General features: G+C 52.9%; 1 protein-coding gene across 2 annotated transcripts in view; it reads right to left on the bottom strand.

Annotated features, from left to right (window-relative positions):
* GRIK3 (glutamate ionotropic receptor kainate type subunit 3) overlaps positions 1-19,755 on the bottom strand; it is a 218,089-nt gene that overhangs the window by 45,965 nt on the left and 152,369 nt on the right. For both annotated transcript variants that reach the window (XM_006212677.4, XM_072975812.1), the window contains exons 6-8: positions 9,628-9,801; positions 8,779-8,922; positions 3,028-3,135 (exon numbers count right to left, since the gene is read on the bottom strand). In XM_006212677.4, the coding sequence (XP_006212739.2) occupies positions 3,028-3,135; positions 8,779-8,922; positions 9,628-9,801 (426 nt within the window). The remainder of the gene's footprint in view (positions 1-3,027; positions 3,136-8,778; positions 8,923-9,627; positions 9,802-19,755) is intronic.

Below are 19,755 nucleotides of genomic sequence, written 5' to 3'. Positions count from 1 at the left end.
CACAGTGGAAACCAGCCTAGGGTAGAGCAGATGCCAGGAGAAAGTCAGGGTCAGAACCAGGTCCTGCCCTGGACAGAGTCATTCCGAGCCTGGGGCAGCATCCCGCTTCCTGGGGCAGACGTGGGCACCCAGCTGCTCACTCACGGGGTCTCAGCCCCAGTGCCAGCTCTGGGGCCAGATGCCTCCCAAAGCCCAGGACAGGGCCTGGAGCAAAGGGAGACGTTCACTAGGCAGCTGTGGAAGGAGAACAGGGACAACGAGATGTGTCATGTGCAGGAAGGCAGGCTGGGCAGGAGGCTGGTCTGGGTAGCTATTCTGGGGATGGTAGAACAGAGCGGGGCAACCCTCACTGGGGGTGTTGGATGCCACTGGGTTTGAAGGCAGTTTGCTCTGTGGTTTTACTTCTAAAGTTGGCAGATCCCCTGGCCGAAGTGGCATAATCTCTGCCCTGCAGTGTCCTTGTGGATATCAGGCCTGAGGCTCGAGGGAGGCAAGGGAAGATCAAGTTTACAAATCGTCCTAAAGCCCTGGACCTCCTGAAGATCCTCTGAGACCCAACTCTGCCCAGCTCTGCACCCATCCCAGCTCCTCTCTCTCCAGGAAGGTTTTGGCCTGCCCATTCTGTCCTTGGCCCATTTGTGGGGGTACTCAGGAAACTTAATCAATTAAACAGAGAGGCCGAATGCAAACATCCCATTAAGAGAGCTGTGCAAAGCAGATAGCAGAGAGACATGTAATTATGCTTGGGTAATTCTGCCTTAATCCTCCCAAAGCCACCGGCTGGAGCTGGCTGGATCAGCTATGACCCAGCTTAGCAAACAGAAGCGATGAGAGGCAGAACGGCTGTGTTTGGGGGCTCAGCACCCTCTCCGGGCAGCATCCCTGTCTATGCAGACCCCCCCAGAGCCATGAGGAGGGGAGACAAGCTGACAGCATCAAAGAGGCTCTTCTCTCAAGGGGGCGGAGCTCAGAGCTGCGTCCAGCACGAGGGACCCTAGCGACACGCCTGGGCGCAGGAGGCGCTCAACAAGCAGCCGGCAGGTGGCCAAATGGACAGCAGGGATCTTCGCCCCAGCAGGCATCTGCTGAGCTCCAACAGCAGGACCTGCTAGACACCAGGTGCCATGGATCTGCGAGAACACTTAGATCGAGGAGGACCCAGCCTTCAGGGGCTCTCTGTCCACAATCCGGTTGGCTGTGACCAAGAGCCTTTGGTGGGGCCTCAGCAGGTCAACCTGTGTCTGGGTAGAGCAGAGAGGTTTGCTCGAGTATTAGCTGTGGTCGATTTGTACCTGCTGCCGGAGGGCTGGTGGGAACAGTGGGTAGGCTCAGATGGCAAGAGTGCTCTGATGGGCAATTACTGATGCCTGCCATGGGCACGGGATGGGGAGGTGGTGGTAAACGTGTCGTCTAATTGCCATCCTTAGAATTTAGGCTATCCCCAGAGATGGAGAGCCGAGAGCAAAAATGAGACAGCTATTTGAGTGACAACTATTGAGGAGTCCTGCCAGAGGGGGAAGGGGCTCCCCAGCACTGTGGGACTTTAAAGAGGAGCTGGCAGAGTGCTTGATAGGATAAAGTTTGAATAGGGTTGGACCAACTGGCCTGGATGATCTTGGGAGCAGAGCGCACAGCGCCTGTTCTTAAAGGACTGATGCTACATGTGCCTGAAAGACTTGCGGAGGAATGGGGAGCTTGCCCCGGCCACCCCTCCCCAGCACAGTGGCCCCATGAGTCTGTGGGACACTCAGGAGTGAACGAAATCACTTTGGCCACAGAGTGCAACCCAAGCCGAGCCTGTGGGAAAGAACCAAGGAAACAGAGGCCACTTCTGCGACCGGGGTGATCACGTGGGCACAGGCTCAGAAGTGCAAGAGGGAGGGGGTATGACTGGGCCATGAGGAATGTTTGAGGGATCAGTGGAGACTAGGCCTGGAGCGGTAAGGCATTTCCTGGAGAGCCTTAAAGGCCGGGGTGAGGGGCTAATGCCAAACACTTCTGCACTGGGGAGCCACGCGCAGTTCCAGGGTGGGGTGGAGCTGTGCTTTGGGTAGCTTCATTGATGTGTACACTCGAGATGGGTGGAGGGCTCAGGAGTGGAGGTGGGAAGCCAGGTGGGGGTGTTAAAATGATCCAAGGAAGGGGCCTGGGCCAGGGAGGGCAGGGGAGAAGAGCAGGGAAATGCAGGGCTTCTGAAGGATCACGGGCACCAGAACTGGCCCCTCCACTTCCGGCCTCTGCTCCTTGCATTGTATATCCCCACCTCTCCCAGGGGCCACCCTACTGTGGGAGAGGGTGTGGCTGAGCGCTTGGCCGCAAGGTCCCAGGGGATGCTGGGAATCGGGGGCTAAGGCTAAACCCCATCTCAGCCCAGCAGCCTGGCTCTGTCAGACTAGGCTGAAGGCTCCCAGGGACGAGAACTGGCCCCTTTTCTATGGTAGCCAGATGGGAGGCCCAGCCCTGGAGGCCTGCTTTCTTTGTTGAAATTCCCTGGAATCACAGAGGCCTTGGAAGCCTAGGGTGGGGAGTTCAGAATCCATGCACTTCAACCTCTCTCCAAGGGTAAGAATCACCTCCACTCTCCCAGACAAGCAATCACTTTGTTCAGTCTTTGCTTAAATGCTTCCAGTGACAGTGAGCTCACTACTCCCCAGGCAGGCACCCCATGGTCATTAGAGAGTTTCTCTTACCCAAGGACACGTCTGTCCCTGTGCCCCATGATGGCCCTGCAGGGACTTAGAGACAGTCTGTCTGTCCCCTGACAGATTAAACATCCCTGATGGCTCCTGTTCAGATGGTCTGGGTATCAGCCGTGGCCAGGCCACTGGGTTCTGCAGCCCTCCAGTCTGACAAGGCCTCGTGTTCTCTGATGGACCAAGGCACTGGCCACATTGGGTCAGGCTGAGCCCTGAGGGGACAGTTGGACCAGATCTTGCCCCCTTGCTCTGGGTCTCTGATAGGTTTGTCATGGGGGATTTAAGGACTCCCAGCTCCTTGGGCTGCCCTCCCGCGCCTGAGCTCACGCACCTTCTCCAGACCGTCTTCCTTCAGGCTGATGATGTCCAGATCAAAATCCGTCCGTAAGCCACTGGTTTTGTTGAAAACAATCCGTCCAGTTAATCCTTCCCATTGAGCCTGCCGGAAGGGAGAGGGCAGAGCGGCAATTCCTCGGGCTCATAAATCATCATTCGGTACAACTGTACAATGCTTCATTTTAATTACTCCTTGCACTGATACTGTTCCCCCAAGACCATGATTAATTAATAATCACCTCCATCATTGCTAGGGCTGTGGTGCGAGCCAGCGATTTCCATAAATTCTATTATGCTCCTCAGCCCGCTTTACATTTGCACCTTCCCGTGTACAACATCGATCTCGGATGCGCTCAAATGAGCCCCCGCCCCGAAGCCAGGAGGAGGGGGAGCCAGAGTCGGGCTCCCAGAGAGGGGCAAGGAGGCAGGTGGGCAGCCTGGGGCAGGTGAGACCTGCCAAGAGGCAGGAAGCCAAGGGGCCAAGCCAAGGGGCTCTGGCTATAGGACCAGACACCTGGAGCAGCCCTCAGAGAGCCGAGGGCGACAGAGGTCCCCCACCCTGGCTCCAGCTCCACCTGCATCATGGTTAAGACTGGGGGTCAGTGAGTCGTTTCTGTATTTGAAATAAGTTAATTTGCTTTGTAAAGAAATAAGTCATTTCTTCAGACTTCACCTATAAGTGATATCATATGATATTTGTCTTTCTCGGCACAAACTACTATATATCAAATAGATAAACAACAAGGTCCCTCCTGCTGTCTAGCACAGGGAAATATATTCAATAGCTTATCATAATCTATAATGAAAAAGAAAATATCCATGTAGGTATAACTGAATCACTATGCTGTACACCAGAAACTGACACAACATTGTAATCAAATATACTTGAATTAAAAAAAAAAAGAGGGATAAAAGGGAAAAAAAAAAAAAGAGAACTGAGGTCAGAAAGCCAGGTCCAACCACAGTTAGCTGTGTGACCTGGGGATTCATTTCATCTCTCTGCCTCAGTGCCTCAGTTTCCTCTTCTGTAAAATGGAACTAATAATGGTACCCATCTTACCAAATTGCTCCAAGGGTGAAGTGAGGCGAATTCCGCCCAAAACTGGTAACAGTGCCTGGAACAACCTGAGCCTTGAATAAATGGTAGCTTTTGCTGCTTTTTCTTGTCGTTAGCATCACGAACACAGAACACAGGCAGAGGCTCAGAGACGGTACAGGACCCAAACTGAGAAGGGCTCTGTCGCCTAAAGCAGGGGTTGGCAAACCACGGCTGGCGGCCCACATGGGCCCCTTGCCTGTTTTTGTAAACAGTTTATGAGATCCTAGTCACGTCCAGGCGTCTACCTGTTGTCTGTGGCTGCTTTTGTGCCACAACCTCAGAGCTGGGTAGTTGCAATAGAGACTATCTGGTGTGCAAAGCCCAAAATATTTACTGTCTGGCCCTTTTCACAGGAAAAGTCAGCCGACTCCCGCTCTAGATAATACCTTTCCTGGGGACCGAGAGCATTCGTGCTGCCAGGTGCTTCACGCTGCTCGCCTCATGCAAACTTCACAGCAGCTTTGGGAGGTGGGTTCCTCATCCCCACTGGGGTCATGACCCCTGCAGATTCTAAAGAAGGTTCCAGAGCCACTCTGTGCCTGAAGGTCCCCCAACACCCAGGCTTACACTCACAATATGACACACAGGTGCCTGGATCCCTAGAGGCCTATCTGCAGACCCCAAATGAAACCCACGGGACTCTCCGAGCACCAGGGCAGCCATGCAGCACTGCCAAGTCCTGCGGACAGGTGTGCAGACAGGCGCGTGGTGTACCAGCTCAGGCAGAGGGGCGCGCCTCCGAGGGCTCCCAGAGGCTGGGAATCAAAAGTGGATGGAATGGGGGCTTTGCATAAGAGAATCCAACCTCTCTGAGCTTCCAGAGGGGGAAAATGACCTATTTCCCAGGTGTTAACAAACGTGTATGAAGTGCTTAGCGCAGTGTCTGGCATACACAATCCCGACCAGTATTTTTTCACTTTGTTGCTTCCTTCCGTGGGGCTTCATGGATGAGGGCCAGCCGTTGGCTGGGCAGTGGGGAGAGATGGTCATGTGGGCCACAGCCTGAGGCATCAGTGGAACCCCTCTCACAGGAAGCCAATCCATGATCAGCTCCCCTGCGTCAGCTCCTCCAGTTCTCATCACAGTCCTGCCAGGTGGGTGTTGTGATTGCCCCCATTTTACAGTCACAGCCACTGAGGCTCAAAGAGGGACTGAGCTCTGCAGATCTAGGTAATGATGGTGCCGGGCAGATCCCCTCTGTGCTGAGTGGAGCTGCAAAGCTGGGGTCATCCTGCCCACGTTGAGTGGGGACATTTTTTGGAGCCCAGGGAGCTGGAGATGGGGGTTGGGAACACAGATTTAAAGATACATCAGACTCAGAGATAGAAAAGAGGGTGCTGGGTACCAGCCAGAAGGGGATTGGGGAAGGGAGGGTAAAGGGTGGAGGGGTCAGCTGTATGGTGATGGATGGTAACTAGACCTTGAGTGGTGATCACTTTGTAATGTATACAGATGTAGAATTATAATGTTGTCCACCTGTAAACTTAGATAATGTGATACACTGTTTTACCTCAATTAAAGAAATGCAGGGGGTGGGTATGGCTCAGTGCTATATAACACATGCTTAGCAAGCACGAGGTCCTGGTTCAATCTCAAGTATACCTCCATTAAAAAAAAAATTAAAGCAAAATACATCAGAGAAGGTGATGTCTTCCCTGAGGCTGACTCCTCAGTCCCTTGCCTCCTCTCCCCTCTGCCTGGGGCTCCACCCCTTGGGCTCACTCCCAGCCCCCACGGAATATCACAGCAGGCGCCCTCAAACCTGCCCTCAGAGGGAAGGAGGAAAGCCTTCCTCCTCGTCAGCTCCAGAGGAATTAAATGCCAGCAGGTGCACAGCCTGTCTGCGGGCGGGCGGGCAGGGGCAGGGCCAGGGCAGGGAGCCGCTGGCAGCTCCTCCCAGGTGACATTTCCCAGCCCTCCTGCCCCTTCCAGCTGCCGCTCAGGACTCTCTAAATGAAAGATGCTTCACATGCTCTGAACTCCGGCCTGGTATTTTCCAGCTCCTCTCGGAAATGCCAAGTCTTTAAAATGATTTACTGTCACGCAGTCAGATGGGGAGACGGGCAAGCTGGAAATGGTCTGGAGGAAGATAGTGTGCTGGGCTCAGGCAGGGCACCTGGTCCTGATCTGGGCCAGCTGTGGTACCCTGGGGGAGCCAGGGGCTGCTCTGGGCCTTGATCTCCACCTCCCTAAAATGGAGGTGAGATGAAGATGTGTCAGAAAGGACTCTGTAAAGGAGAGTGAGTACAGAGGGCTGTTCATTGGGCTAGGGGCGGGGAAACAGGGAGACCAGGTACACCAGCGTGGGCGGTCAGCCCCCTGGTAGGAGAAGGGGGCTCCCCTATCTGTGGCATAGGCAGTGACAAATCTTTTTCATGGGCTTCAGGATGGAGCCTCAAGCACTCCAAGGGGTCAGGGGTGAATGAGTGGGGGTCCCTGAAGCTCTGTGGCCTGGAGATCCTCTTTAGCTGGAAAGCCCACCAGGGAGCAAGATGCCACAGGGATGACGGATGTGATGATAGAAGTAATAATAACAGCAGCCAATCAGTTCAGCACCTGCTCTGTGCTGGGCATTGCTCTAAGTGCTTCACACACCCTAACTCACTTAATCCTACAGTCACCTCGGTATTATCTCCATTGTACAGGAAGACCTGAGGCACAGAGAGATTCAGTAACTTGTCCAAGGCCACACAGCTGAAAAGTGGTTAAACTTCAAAGCCACTTTTGTCTGGCTCCTAAGGGTCCCAGGGTTGTGGCCTTGAACACTGAGAAACTTCCGCCAGCTCTGGTTACTGGGCTGGAGGCTTGCTGAAGAAGGAGGCTCGGGGGCTGGGAGTCAGGCCTCAGAGTTCCCAGAGAAAAGTCGATGATCACCCAGGCCAGCCAGGCCTTGCTCAGGGCATTGGATAATCGGACTTCCTCTGTAGTTTTAAGGGGTTGAATGTGAAGGGACCCTCATGATCCACTTATCCCAAAACAGCTGATACTGGAGTCCCTTCTTGGGCAGAGGGAACTGCTGCTAAGGACTTAACTGTTCCCTCACAGTGACTACGAGATGCTGTTTGCCAAGTGAGGAAACTGACAAGCATGACTGTCCAGGAATTTGTCTACAGCCGCATAGCTGGGAAGAGGCAGAGACAAGCCCAAAGGCGTGTGCATCAAACTCTAAAGCCTATGTTTTATCCACATGCCTTTTAGTGTCATCCTAAGATACAGAGGCTGTCATTGGCCTCATCCCAAGCAGTAATGGTGAACTGGGGGCCTCTGGGGAAGCTGCCCTGTCTGCTGCGTGTAAGGTGATGGGTTTCTTTGTTATCTGTCCTCACTGTGCTGCCTTCCTCTGCATATGGGGTTACGTTCATTAATGGAATGACTTGATGGACGTCTTCCTAGGTAGTGAGCTCTGTGCATGCAGGGGCCCATTTGTTCCAGCCTCACTGGATCCCCAGGGATGGCTCAGTGCCTGGCCCTCAGCAGGCCTGCACAAATAGCTACCGAATAAATGAATGAAGTCCCAAGGCAGGCTGCTTCATTCCTGGTCCACTGTGATGGCTACAAAGGGATGGTCTACACGGAGCCTCCCTAGAGGGCTTCCCCTGGCTGCACTTGGTGTTGCCCTGGACAGGTCACCCGCTCTGAGCCAGGGCAGCCCCGCCTAGATCTCGTCCCCTTGAGCCTTCCTCCCCTGCCATTACTGGGACTTGACTCTGTCCAGCCTTGGGCTACCTGCTTTGCACATAGTTTTTCAACATGGTCTTTTTAACGCTTTGAGGCAAGAACTCTTACTATACTCATTTTATGGTTGAGGAAACTGAGGATCAAAGAGTGAATCCTCTCACCCAAAGTCACACAGCTCGTTCTGATGGAGCCTGGGTACAAGCCCAGGCCTCAGCATCCCCATCTGTAAAATGGGAACAGTATACTCTGCCATCCATGAGGACAACAGTGTTGGAGAGTCTGAAATTAAAACTTGGCACTGTGTGTTTCTGTGGTCATCCTCTGGCAGCAGGACAGGTTCATCTCTCTGGTTGCTCTGAATCAGCTCCATGGATGGGACTTCTTCATGGCTGCCATGGTGCCTAAGAGTTGGGTCCCAGTGGGGACCCTGGCTGGGAAGTTGGCCGATGGGCCCACAACATGAAGAGGAGTTTGTGGGGCTGGTTATTATTTACTGAGCCCCCTCTGCATCACCCCACCCCCACACTAAGCACTGTCCACATGGTGTCACACGTCGCCTTCACAGCATCCCCATAAGGTGGGTGCACTTCGTACCCCATTTATAGATGAGGCAACCAAGGCCGAGCAAGGTTCTCTAGCTTGCCTGAGGTCACACAGCTGGAGGCCAAGACTTGCATCTGTTGTACCTTAAAGCCAGGGCTGCGTCCTGCTGACAATGCCGACCACCTGCTGAGATCCTTCTAAGTGCCAAGGACTCAGCCTCTCAGTCACCCAGCAAGATTGGTCCTACTGAGTCCATTTTCACCGGAGGAAACAGGCTCAGAGATGTGAGGGAACAGGCCCAAGTTCACGTGGATTGGAAATCAACACTGTCTGACTCCCAAACTGGGCCCTTTGACTGCCCTGTGGCTCTGTGGCATCCAAGGCCCCCAGGAGACGGCCCTGGTCGGGGATGCAGGGGGCACTCACCTCCTTGATGAAGTTCATGAAGCGGCCGCCAAAGCGCCAGGCCTTGTGCCGATGGCACTGCAGGGAGTTCACGGTCATCTGGGGGGCGCGCTGGTAGCACACGGACACGATGTGGACGGCGTCGTACAGCAAGGCCGCGTCAGTCTGGAGGGGGGCCCAGGGCTGCCTGAGAGTGGCTCAGCCCCCAAGAGCTTGGCCCACCTGGCCCTGACCCCCTTCCCCTCCTGCCTCTGGAACAGGGGTGCTTGTAAGGAGAAGGCCCTGAGGCCCTGGAGGTGACCCTGTCCCTGCCCCTGTGAGGGGCTAGGCTTGGGCTGTCTCTGCAGCTCTGCAGACACTAGACTCCCACCCTCTGCAGCTCAGACCTTCTCCTGCCAGTCCCTCCACCCAACCCTGCTGTCCCTGCTGCTGCCTTCTCCTTCCGGGCCTCCCCGGCCTCCTGCGGCCACAGCTGGAAGTCCTCCGTGCCCAGGGCCCACTGGTCCTGATCCCCGCTCTCCATAACCACCTGTTTACTTGCCTGTACTCCCACACTTGGGAGGGACTGTGTTGATTCCTTTGTGTCCCTGGCCCCTGGCCTAAGGTCTGGTAGACACATGGCAGGTCTTAGGAAGGGAGGTGGTGGGAGGGAAAAAAGAAATAGGGGGGAAGCAGAGAAGGAAGGAAGAGAGGAAGAAAGGAAAGAAGGAAGAAAAGAAAGAGAAGGAATGAAGACAGGGAGGGAGGAAGAAAAGATGGGTAGGAGGATGGAAGGAAGGAAGAAGGCTGGAAGGCTTCAAGGAAGAAAGGGAAGGAAGGAGGGGGAGCTCCCAGGTCTGCCCCCACCCCCGGCCCTCCCTGTAGCGATACCATCATCACTCCATCCAGTAGGCCGGACTCTGCCCGGGGAGCCGCCTGCAGCCGCTCCATGGACCACTTCTCCACGATGGCCGAGACGTGGGGGTTGTCCACGTTGAGGATCCGGAACCCAGTCAGGTTCACCCCTGAGTAGCGGTAGGGCTCCAGGTCTAACGCATAAAGATCCTTGACAGAGAGAGCTTCAGTAAATAAAGGCGTGGCCGGCTGTGAGCTCCAGCCCCACCTCCCGCCCTCCCTCCCGGGGGCCCCAGGGTGGCTGCTGCTCCCTGCAGAGCCCTGGGAGGTGAGGCTCAGCAGGCTGGAGCAACCACGGGAGCGCTGCGCTCGGAGTCGACCTGACCCGTCTGCCTGGTGGCTGACTCCACGTACTCACTGCCTGACCTCAGACAGGTTGTTCAGCCTGTTTCTTCATCTACAAAATGGGGATCGAACCTCTTTTGTAGGACCCAGTGAAGCAGTTCACATAAAATGCCCAGCCTGGAACATCAAAGGAGCTTGATAATGGTCATGACCTTCATTTCCTCTGATCGGGGAAGCCCACTTTGGGAAGACAAAGGGTGCCGGGTCTGGGCATCTCCAAGTTACCCAGAAGGAGGCTAAAGGGAGTGTTTTATCTTTCCTAAGAGAGTTATTTTGAAATAGTCCAAACTTATGGTTATCAAAGGAGAAAGATGGGAGAGGGATAAATTAGGAGTTTGGAATTAACAGGTATACACTACTGTATATAACACAGATGAACAAGGACCTACTGTCCAGCACAGGGAACTATATTCAGTATCTTGTAATAACCTATAATGGAAAAGAATCTGAAAAATAATAGATGTATGGATAAAAATACATCACCGAATCACTCTGCTGTACACCAGAAACTATGACAACATTGTAAATCAACTAAACTTCAATTAAAACAATTAAAATAGTCTCTTCTCCTGGAACTGAAGGAGTACAGCTGACCTCCTCTCTCCCCTCTCCCCCAGATCACCAGCCAGGCCCCCTCACTCCTGCTTCCTAAGAGTGGTCAGCCTGTCTCTCTGTGGGCCAGGTCACGTCCAGTCTGGTGCAATGGGCAGGCCTGGTTCTAAAAGCCAGGAAGACAGGCCTGAATGCATGGGGGCCGCCCAGCTTCAGCCCCTCCCTCCAGCTCCAGCTCTGGGGCAAGGTGAGCTGGTGAGGGAAGGAGGCAAAGGGAAAGAGGGGGGTTGGGTGCAGAGGGAGAAGCCAGGTGCTAAGCTAAAAAGAGATGGCAGGAGGTGAAGAGCAGCAGTGTGAGGAGCAGGGCAGAGCTCCATCCTATTAAGCAAAACTACCCAAACTTGGAAATAAGGCAGACAGAGAACAGCATGTCCTTTTAATGTCACACAACGACATCACTTACCAGGCCCTCCCAGGACTGTGTAAGTCTCTGCGAGACAGCACTGAGATTTGACTTCACTGTTAGCTACCGGTTAAAGGCTCAGACTCTGGGTTAATGCATAGATTTCTGCCTGTAGAAAAGATAATCCTCAAGGTGGTGATTTTATTGCCCTGTAGGACATTAATCCATTTTGTATCTTACCCAGCTGTCTCGTTCTCTGTTCCCCCCGCCCCACCAAATACCTATAAATACTCAATCTTTCAAATGCTCTTTGAACCAGCCTTGTCATCCTTCTGGTTCCTTTGTTCAAGAGTTGGATACACCTCTGACATATTCATTCTATATTTGCATAACAGTTATGTTACTTTTATTTTTTTATTTTATTGAAGTATAATCAATTTACATGCTGTGTTAGTTTCTGGTGTACAGCATATTGATTCAGTTATACATATGTATATTCTTTTTAATATTCTTTATCATCATAATTATTACAAGATATTGAATATAGTTCCCTGTGCTAAACAGTAGGATCTTGTTATTTATCTATTTTATACATAGTACTTAATATCTGCAAATCCCAAACTCCTAATTTATCCCTCTCACCCTCCCCCTTTGGCAACCATAAGTTTGTTTTCTATGTCTGTGAGTCTCTTTCTGTTTTGTAAATAAGTTTCATTTGTGACATTCTTTTAGAATCCACAGATAAGTGATATCATATTTTCGTCTTTCTCTGTTTGATTTACTTCACTTAGTATGACAATCTCCAGGTCCATGCATGTTGCTGCAAATGGCAGTAGTTCATTCTTTTTTATGGCTGAGTAGTGTTCCATTGTATAAATAACCACAACTTCTTTATAAAGTCATCTGTCCGTGGACATGTCGGTTGCTTCCGTATCTTGGCTATTGCACATGTTACTTTTTGAAACATATCCGTTGTCAGTCTAGATTGGCCCCATCCCACTAGCGGGGGAAATGAATCTTAAAGTCTGAGTGCCTCCTCTTCTATTGTCTCTTCTTTTCCATACTCTCCCTTCACTCAGCTGCCTTCCACCCTGGCCCCTGGCCTGTCCTCTTTCTTGGTTCCCTCAATTCAGTCACTCCATCTCATGCTGGGGCCAGTGTGCTTGTCTCTCCATGGCTGCAGCCGTCAGGAGTAACAGGGCCCCATCAGGGTCCCAGCTGCACTTAAATCGATGATGGCTCATGGAAAGACGATGAGGGATCAGACCTGGAGCCCGCAGAGCAGCCCTTTCCTCTGGTCTCTGAGGTGTTCCTAATTCACACTAAACTCCTTCTGTTCGTCCTGTACCCCCAACTGGCCTCCTTCTGGAAGACACTGTGTTAGTTTCCTCTTTGAAGTTTTAGGGCTTAGGGGAGAAGCTGGGAGCAGATTTGAGCCCAGGTGAGAAAGTTCAGTCCCAGCCTTGCCCAAACAAATAAGACCCTGATTCCAGGCCAGGATTTGGGATAGGGAAGGGGCTGGGGGCGAGCAGGAAGCAGGGTCTTGAGTAGATGGAGGGCTCCCCATTGAATTGGCCAGAGGGTGTCTCTACGGCCCCTCTCTCAGCAGGGAGTGGGGGACGGGCGGGGCACTCAGCCCTGCGCGTGGAGTATATCGTCTGATTGTCGCAACCCCCCGTCAAGCAGGTATTTAACAGTACTCCCTTTCACAGAGGAAACAGACAGAGGGGCGAGGTGACCTGTCCAAGGTCAGGAAGGCAGCGCAGAATTTGTACCCAGGTCTGTCTCAAGGGTGCGCTGGAGCTGGCTCGCACTGGCTTGCGGGAGCGCACTGTCAGCACCTCCTCCTGACTCTGCGTTCAGTGACAGCTCATTCACAGTTTGATATTGGCCACAGTGGGAGTATTTACACTATAAAAATCGGCAGGCACTACAAATTCAGGTTCCCCTGGCACTTGGGACTTTGTTGTACACATTTCCTGGCGCACCACGTCTGTCCTCTTCAGGAATCCCCAAGCTTTATGTCCTCAGTGGTTATGAAACACAAGACATGCGTCAGAATTGTCTTTGGAGCTTTTTTGTTTGTCTGTTTTTTGGAAAGTATAGGTCATGGAGGGTCTGGGGTGGGGTCAGGTCAGTATCTGTTTTCCACTAATCTAAGCTATTACTCCTGACTGGGCTTAGACGGGGATACCTGTGGATTCAGAGAGGGGCAGCAAGGAGACAGTGGACACACCGAAAGAGGCCTCTTTTCCCACAGCGCCTCCCCAAGTCCAGCTCACTGGGCGGCCCCAGGTAACAGTTATAAGCACAGACCACGAGGCCAGGCCATCTGGGTTCCAGTGTCATCTACTCTCCTAACCTCAGTTGCCTCACCTGCGAAATGGGGATGATACTGGTACCTACCATCCAGGGTGGCCATGAGGAAGAAACGGGTTAACAGATGTTCTTAGAACATGCTTGGTGCATGGTAGACATTATGGACGTGCTGACAAATATTCATATTCGGCATTCTCTGGCAGCAGGTTGAGACAGCTGTTGGACACAGCCCCTAGGGACATGACTGGGTTATTGGAGGAGAGCAGCAGACGTGAGCCGCATCCTCCCCACCTCACCCCTCCTGACAACACCAAAACAAGACGGGCTCACATACACTGAGCACCTGTAAACCGTTTCTAAGTGCCGTATGTGTTAACTCACGTAATTCACATTTCCATTTTATGAAGTGGGTGTTATTATCTAAGAGGAAGAAACTGAGTCGCAGAAAGGCTAGGTCTTTTGCTCAAGGTTATATAGCTGGGGAGCAATGGCATCAAATCCAGGTCACCAGCTCCCGAGCCTCCCCGCTGTCCGGTGCCCTCGGTTTCCACCCACTGGCCATGCCAGCCACCCTCCACATAGCACTCAGAGGGGTCTTCCTGAAGGATAAATCCAATCCTGTCACTCCCCAGCTTAACATATTTCAATGGCTCCTTCTTGCCTTCTCAGAATAAAGGACAAATTCCTTAGGATAGTTCACAAGGCTTTCCACCCCTCCAGTCTCACTTTTCTTCCCACCTCCTCCCACCTTCCGTCCCAGGAACACTGAACTACTTTCGTCCTCCTTTCCCACCCCTTGCTGGTCCCTGCCCCCGTCATGAAGCCAGCCACCTTCTGTGTGCGCTTTATCCCCTGGCTGGGACGCCTGTCCTCATCCTTCTTGGGTGGGCTCTCCTCCAAGATTCGAGCTTCTGGGAAGCCTTCCCTGACCACTACTCTGCACAAACAAAATAGGGCAGGCCAGGGGTACCTCGTCTCTTATCCTGGGACCACTTTGCTTTCACCCTACTGATAACAGTTGTCTATGTCTGTGTCTGTCTCCCCTGTGAGCCCCTAAACTAAATACCTCTGTCACCCGGAGTAGAAAGAAAGAGTCGGGTAGCTCTCTGGGGCACCTACACAGCACTGGAAAGAGCCTGGAATGGTGAGACTAGTGTTTTACACCCTCCTCTCGGGGGAGCTTTCTGTGGGGCTGCAAGTTAGGATCTCTATGGGACTGCTTTAGAAACAGGACATCTTCCCCAAGCAGCCTTTGAAGGAGGAGAGTCTGGGGAGATGCAGGGATTTTGTTTTGTAGACTACGGAATGCAAGTTTGGGGCCAGAGTTGAACTGCTGCGGCCATGGAAGAGAGGCTGAGCTCTGCCACCAGGGGGCGCCCTCCTCATTCTTCCCCTGTGTGGCGCTCAGCCTCTTTTCCAGGTTAGTGTTAATCTGATACCTAAGGCCTGAAAGATGCCCAACGTTAGCCTGCCAGGGGGAACTCGCCAGTTCCCCTAGAGCCCGTGGCCAGTTGGACTCAGTGGGAAGGCGGCATCTCTGGCTTCGGTGGGGGCTCGGGTGCTGGTGACATCAGCCCTTCCAGTGTCCAGATGCAGCACTGTGTTGGCTGACACTCCTACAGAGGCTATGACCAATCACTGTCACTGCTGGGGTCACCTTCATCTCTGTCACCCTGAGCCTGGGCTTAGCCGCAAAGTGGCACTGAATGCCACCCTCCCTGTGACCTGAAGGCAGTGACAACAGAGAGCTGGAAAAGAGGCTTCTTTGTCTGGCTCTGATTTTTCATCCAAACTGCCCTGGGCTGAGACCCCATGTGCTGTACACAGTGAACTGTGCACAACCTTGCTGCTTGGCAAAAAGTTGCTGTTCTCCATGCCAAATGTTGACACACTGAATTCAGTATCGACGAGGGACCTTTTAGAAACATTCAGCATAACATAATAGACTAATTCATTAGCACCCCATGGGTCTGACTGGGTAGAAGCTGCAGCTCAGAAAACATCGCCTTAAGGAATGACAGATGAAAATATCTTTCCCATGATATAACTGTTATTGCCGGGAAGTGGCATTAATTGTGATTGCTTATCTATTAATTTATTATAATTCTTTTTTCACCTCCAGGCTTTTACCTACACATGACATGTACCAGGGGCTCAGCTGGGGCTGATTAACGCGGGGTTATCTGGGAATGGCTCAAAGCTGGCTGGAACAGATAATGGCAGCTGGGGTAATTAAAATGTCTTCTGCGTGGGAGAAGCGAGTTTGGAGAATTTTTTTTAGAGGCAAAGAAACTGATGACATGGGTTTCCTAAAGGGAAGGAGGTAAATGCCAAATGCCACTGCCCTCCCAAGTACAGCCACGACTGACCAATGGGCACAAAGAGGCAGAATCACGAGGTAGACTCGTAAGCCAATGGGGCTGGAAGGAGGATCGTGGAGCTGGAGCCGGAAGCTGGATATGCGGACCCAGGAGACATAGCTGATGCCCTGGCACGTGGGAAGCTGCCGGGAGATGCCATGGTACCACCCACCTCCCCACTATGCCCGGCAACACACACACATATTCCACTACAGAAATGTTCGTCTCACAGGGACTGTGCCTCCCTGGAAGGATCGGTTCTCCCTGACCCTCAGAGAGGCGTGGGGAGGAAGGGCTATGGGCTGGAACAGAAGTCAGGAGTCAAGGCTTCTATCACTGATCTGCTGTGAGGCTCTGGGCAGTTCACTTGACCTTTTTGGTCCGAGGTTTCCCCATCAATCAACAGGGAGCACAAACTCTGCCCTGTGAAGGGGAAAATCAGAAATGTGGAGAAAGGGCTTTGGAACCTGTGAAGTGTGGGCCCGGCTGGGATTTGTGGAGGCTTCGTTCTCCCCCATCAGTGTCAATCATGTGATGCCAGGACCATCACGGCCTGGGGAATTGGAGCTGGATCCGGCCAGAGGAAGCCGGGCAACACTGCACGCAGGCTCTCAGCACCAGCTTCAGCAGAGGGCTTTGGACAAGCTGGACAGCTCCCAGCTGGTCCAAATCCTTGCTCTGTCCCTTTCTTATGGAGTGACCTCTTTGAGCCTCTTTGAACTGGGAAAGTCGTATCTCCCCTTGGAGAGTTGATCTGAGTCTTGGTGAGATGGGGTATGCTGAGCACACAAAAAACATCAGCAGGAGTTATTTAATTAATCGATTTAACTCTTACGCAGTACTAAATGCCAGGCACTCTCCTCAGTGCTCTACTGATGTCAACATCCTTAATGCTCAGCATAACAATCCTATGAGGCAATACTGTTGTCGTGGCCCATATGGGGGATGAGGCACCGTGAGGCGAAGTAACTTGCCCGAGGAAGTAGAAGAATCTCTATTCTAACTCAGGCAGACCAGCACCAGAGTCTACGGTCTTCACTCACTGTTGCTATGATGAGGATGTTAACTTCACTGATCACTTTCGCCTTTGTATTGTATTCATTTATTCACTCAGGCATTGATGAGCATCTACTGTATTCTAGGCACTATTTGGGCACTAGAGATAGAGATGAACTGGGCATGGTCCTTGATCCTTAGACGCATGAAGGAAGCCCACCAGCTGGTGAGCTTTGTGTTGGATGTATCTCTATACACCTCCTCCCATCCAAGTGACTAGCTTGGTACCTGGGACCTTGAGGGCATATGCATGTGGCTGCTGGTTAAGTAAATGAATGACAGAACTAACGAATGTAGAAGTAGGGAAAGTGTATACTCTCTGGGGCTGGGATCCTGCTCCAGGTTGCTAGGATACTGCCCTGCGCCTCCCTCCAAGGCTTCCATCCTTAACCCCACGCCGGCAATGGCATTGATGTGGAAGGCACTGAGGTCACTGAAGTGGTGCTGTCTCCAGAGTCTTGCCCAGAAGATCAGGTCAAGCCACAGGGCTGAGGGGCCAAAGCTTCGGCTCTCTGGGGGGACATCCCATCTGGCCTTGGAATGAAGGGGTGAGCCAGATGGAGATGCTTTTAATTGACTGTCTGGAGCTAGGACTGGGAGGGAGCAAGGCCCAGAGAGGGATTCGCCTCAGGCCCTATGTGGAGGGGGCAATTCCTTGTGTGAGTGAATGAGATGTGTGGATCTTGTTCCTGCCGCTTCTACAGGGACCCCGCCGCCAATGCCCCAAGCCCTTCCACTTGGTGGCGCGTCTTAGATTCTGTGAGTCCACTGTACTCGGCCTCCCACTGCCGGACCTCAGTGAGTGACCAAGGAGTGGTCACCTGCCCCAAGGAGGGTTTCTACAATCTGGCTGATGCTAGCCCCTACCCTGAGACACCTGAGAAATGTGGAGTGGCCTTTATTTGTTTGTCATCAGGCCTGGAAGTCAGTCAGCGGGGACAGGGATGCTAAACATTCCAGAGTTGGCGGGACATTCTGGAATGATGAACTGTCTAGCCCCAGGTGCTGTACAGTGCCCCATTGAGAGGTGGTGACTGGTGCTTGGCCAGTCAGCATTTTGACCTGGGGAAAGTCAATAATACTCTAGAAAGACGTGGTGAGATGTGGCAGAGGTGGAACAGATGGTCAGTTTGGATGTGATGATCCCAGGGCAGCTACGAGGAGCTGAAGTTTCCAGGGAACGGGGACTGCGAGGAAGGAGCAGAGGCCAAGAGCAGGGGAGGGAGCAACGGGCAGAGAGAGGGAACGGAAGAGCCCGGCTGAGGCTCGGGGCAGAACCATAACCCCCATGATGTCCAGAGTCGCTCTGGATCAGAAGCACCCTCACGTCTGCTCCTGTGGCCTGGTGGTTCATTCCTGAGCCCCTAATGACTTAAGGTCACTGAGTGAATTCTGCTCCTTAAAACCAAGAGGCCAAAGGAGGGATCTGAGGCTTGGCAGCATCACGACTACTTACTCCCATTTTAAAGTCAAGGGAACTGAGGCTCAGGAAGGTTAAGCAACCTGCCCACACACACGGCCAAGAGGTGGTGAAGCAGGGACTTTCATCCTTATCTGTGCCTCCAAGGTCTGCTCTCCTGTCACCACACCGGAAAGTAATGTGGAGGGTGGATGGGTCGGGCCTGCAGGGGGACCGCAGCAGTCCTGGGAGGTCTGCCTGCCCCTCCCTTGTATTCTCCTGTCGTGGACTCCAGGGCTCTGCCACAGCAACTCAGAGCGGCGAGGACTCAGGGAGATGAGCCAGCTGGATAGAAGTGGCTGTTTGGGACCCCTAAGGGCCCAGAGGTTGGTCTCAGCGCCCTAGGAGCCCAGGGTGGGATGGACAGGGCTGCCATGCTGGAGACAGAGCCTTGGGCGCCTGGAATGTGCCCTTCCTTCCCTACCTTGCTGCTCTGCCTTGCTTCTAGATCCAAATGGAGGTGGAATATTGGGGATCTGATGGCCTCATCCTCTAGCCATTAGGCTTTTCCAAGGGAGAAGTCAGCTTGGGTGGGTAGAAATTCAGAAGGGACTCAGGGGAGAAGTGCCTGGTCTCAGTCACCAGCTGCCAGGACCCCTTTCTTCCACCATGTTTCCTGACAGGTCCCCAGGTCTGAGCTCTGGATCAGGAGAGTGGGCAGGGAGGCCCCTGAGCACTGCCCTGGGCCCAGGCTCTAGTGGGTGGGGGGTGCAGAGAGGGTAATCAGGAGTGGTGGCTGGTAAATGCTTAGTAACCAGCTCTTCGGGGAGGGAGGGTAAAATCTCTTACTTGTAGCATTTGCCAACTTCTATGGTATAAATACTCCCACCGTGGCTGATTTTAAGCTACCTACAAGATGTCATTGAATGTGGAGTTAGGAAGAGATGAACACAACTGGCTCTCGCAATCAACCAAATCAAGCCAGTTTCCACACTTCCCTGGAGAGCTCACCTGCCTCTTGGCCTTTGCTTGTGCTGTTCCCTCTATGTGGAATACCCTTCCTCTTTCTCCTTGGTGAACTCCTATTGATCCTTCAAAATGCAATTCAAGCATCTTCTTTCTTGTAAAGGCTGCCAGAAATTTTCGACCTTTGCCGAGCCCTGCAGCACCTGGCGTCTCCTTCCACTGTGCCCTGTGGCCACCTGCCCAGGTCTGTGATGGCACAAGCCTGCCGAATGTGCTAGATACAGAGATGCAGACTGGATAGGCTGGGAGCTCCTTGAGGGCCAGTCATCTTAAGATCCTCTGCTGAGCACAGGCGCTGGGTGAGGAATGTTAACTGGGTGCTGGATGAGTGAAGGAACACAGGTAGAGCCTGCAGGGCTGCAGCGGCAAATCTGATGCAGATTTCAGGAGCTCATTTCAACCGCAGGATGGTTAGCGATGCCGTTACTCGCCCCAGACCTGGGCTGGGTGGAAGCGTCCACCTGGGGCCCCAGTGATGTCTGAGGGCATCTGGCTCCAAGGCAGGGTGGCTGGGGGTGGGTGACCCTTTGGCTCAAGGATCTCTTTATTCTGCTGATCTCAGACCACAGCTAATTATCCTAATGGGTTTAAATGGCCCTAAATGTTCTCAGGGTTTGGACAGGACCCATCTGGAACCCGAGGTG

The sequence above is a fragment of the Vicugna pacos genome, chromosome 13 (assembly GCF_048564905.1).
Source record: "Vicugna pacos chromosome 13, VicPac4, whole genome shotgun sequence".
Classification (NCBI taxonomy): domain Eukaryota; kingdom Metazoa; phylum Chordata; class Mammalia; order Artiodactyla; family Camelidae; genus Vicugna; species Vicugna pacos.
This window is presented reverse-complemented; position numbering and strand designations above follow the sequence as displayed.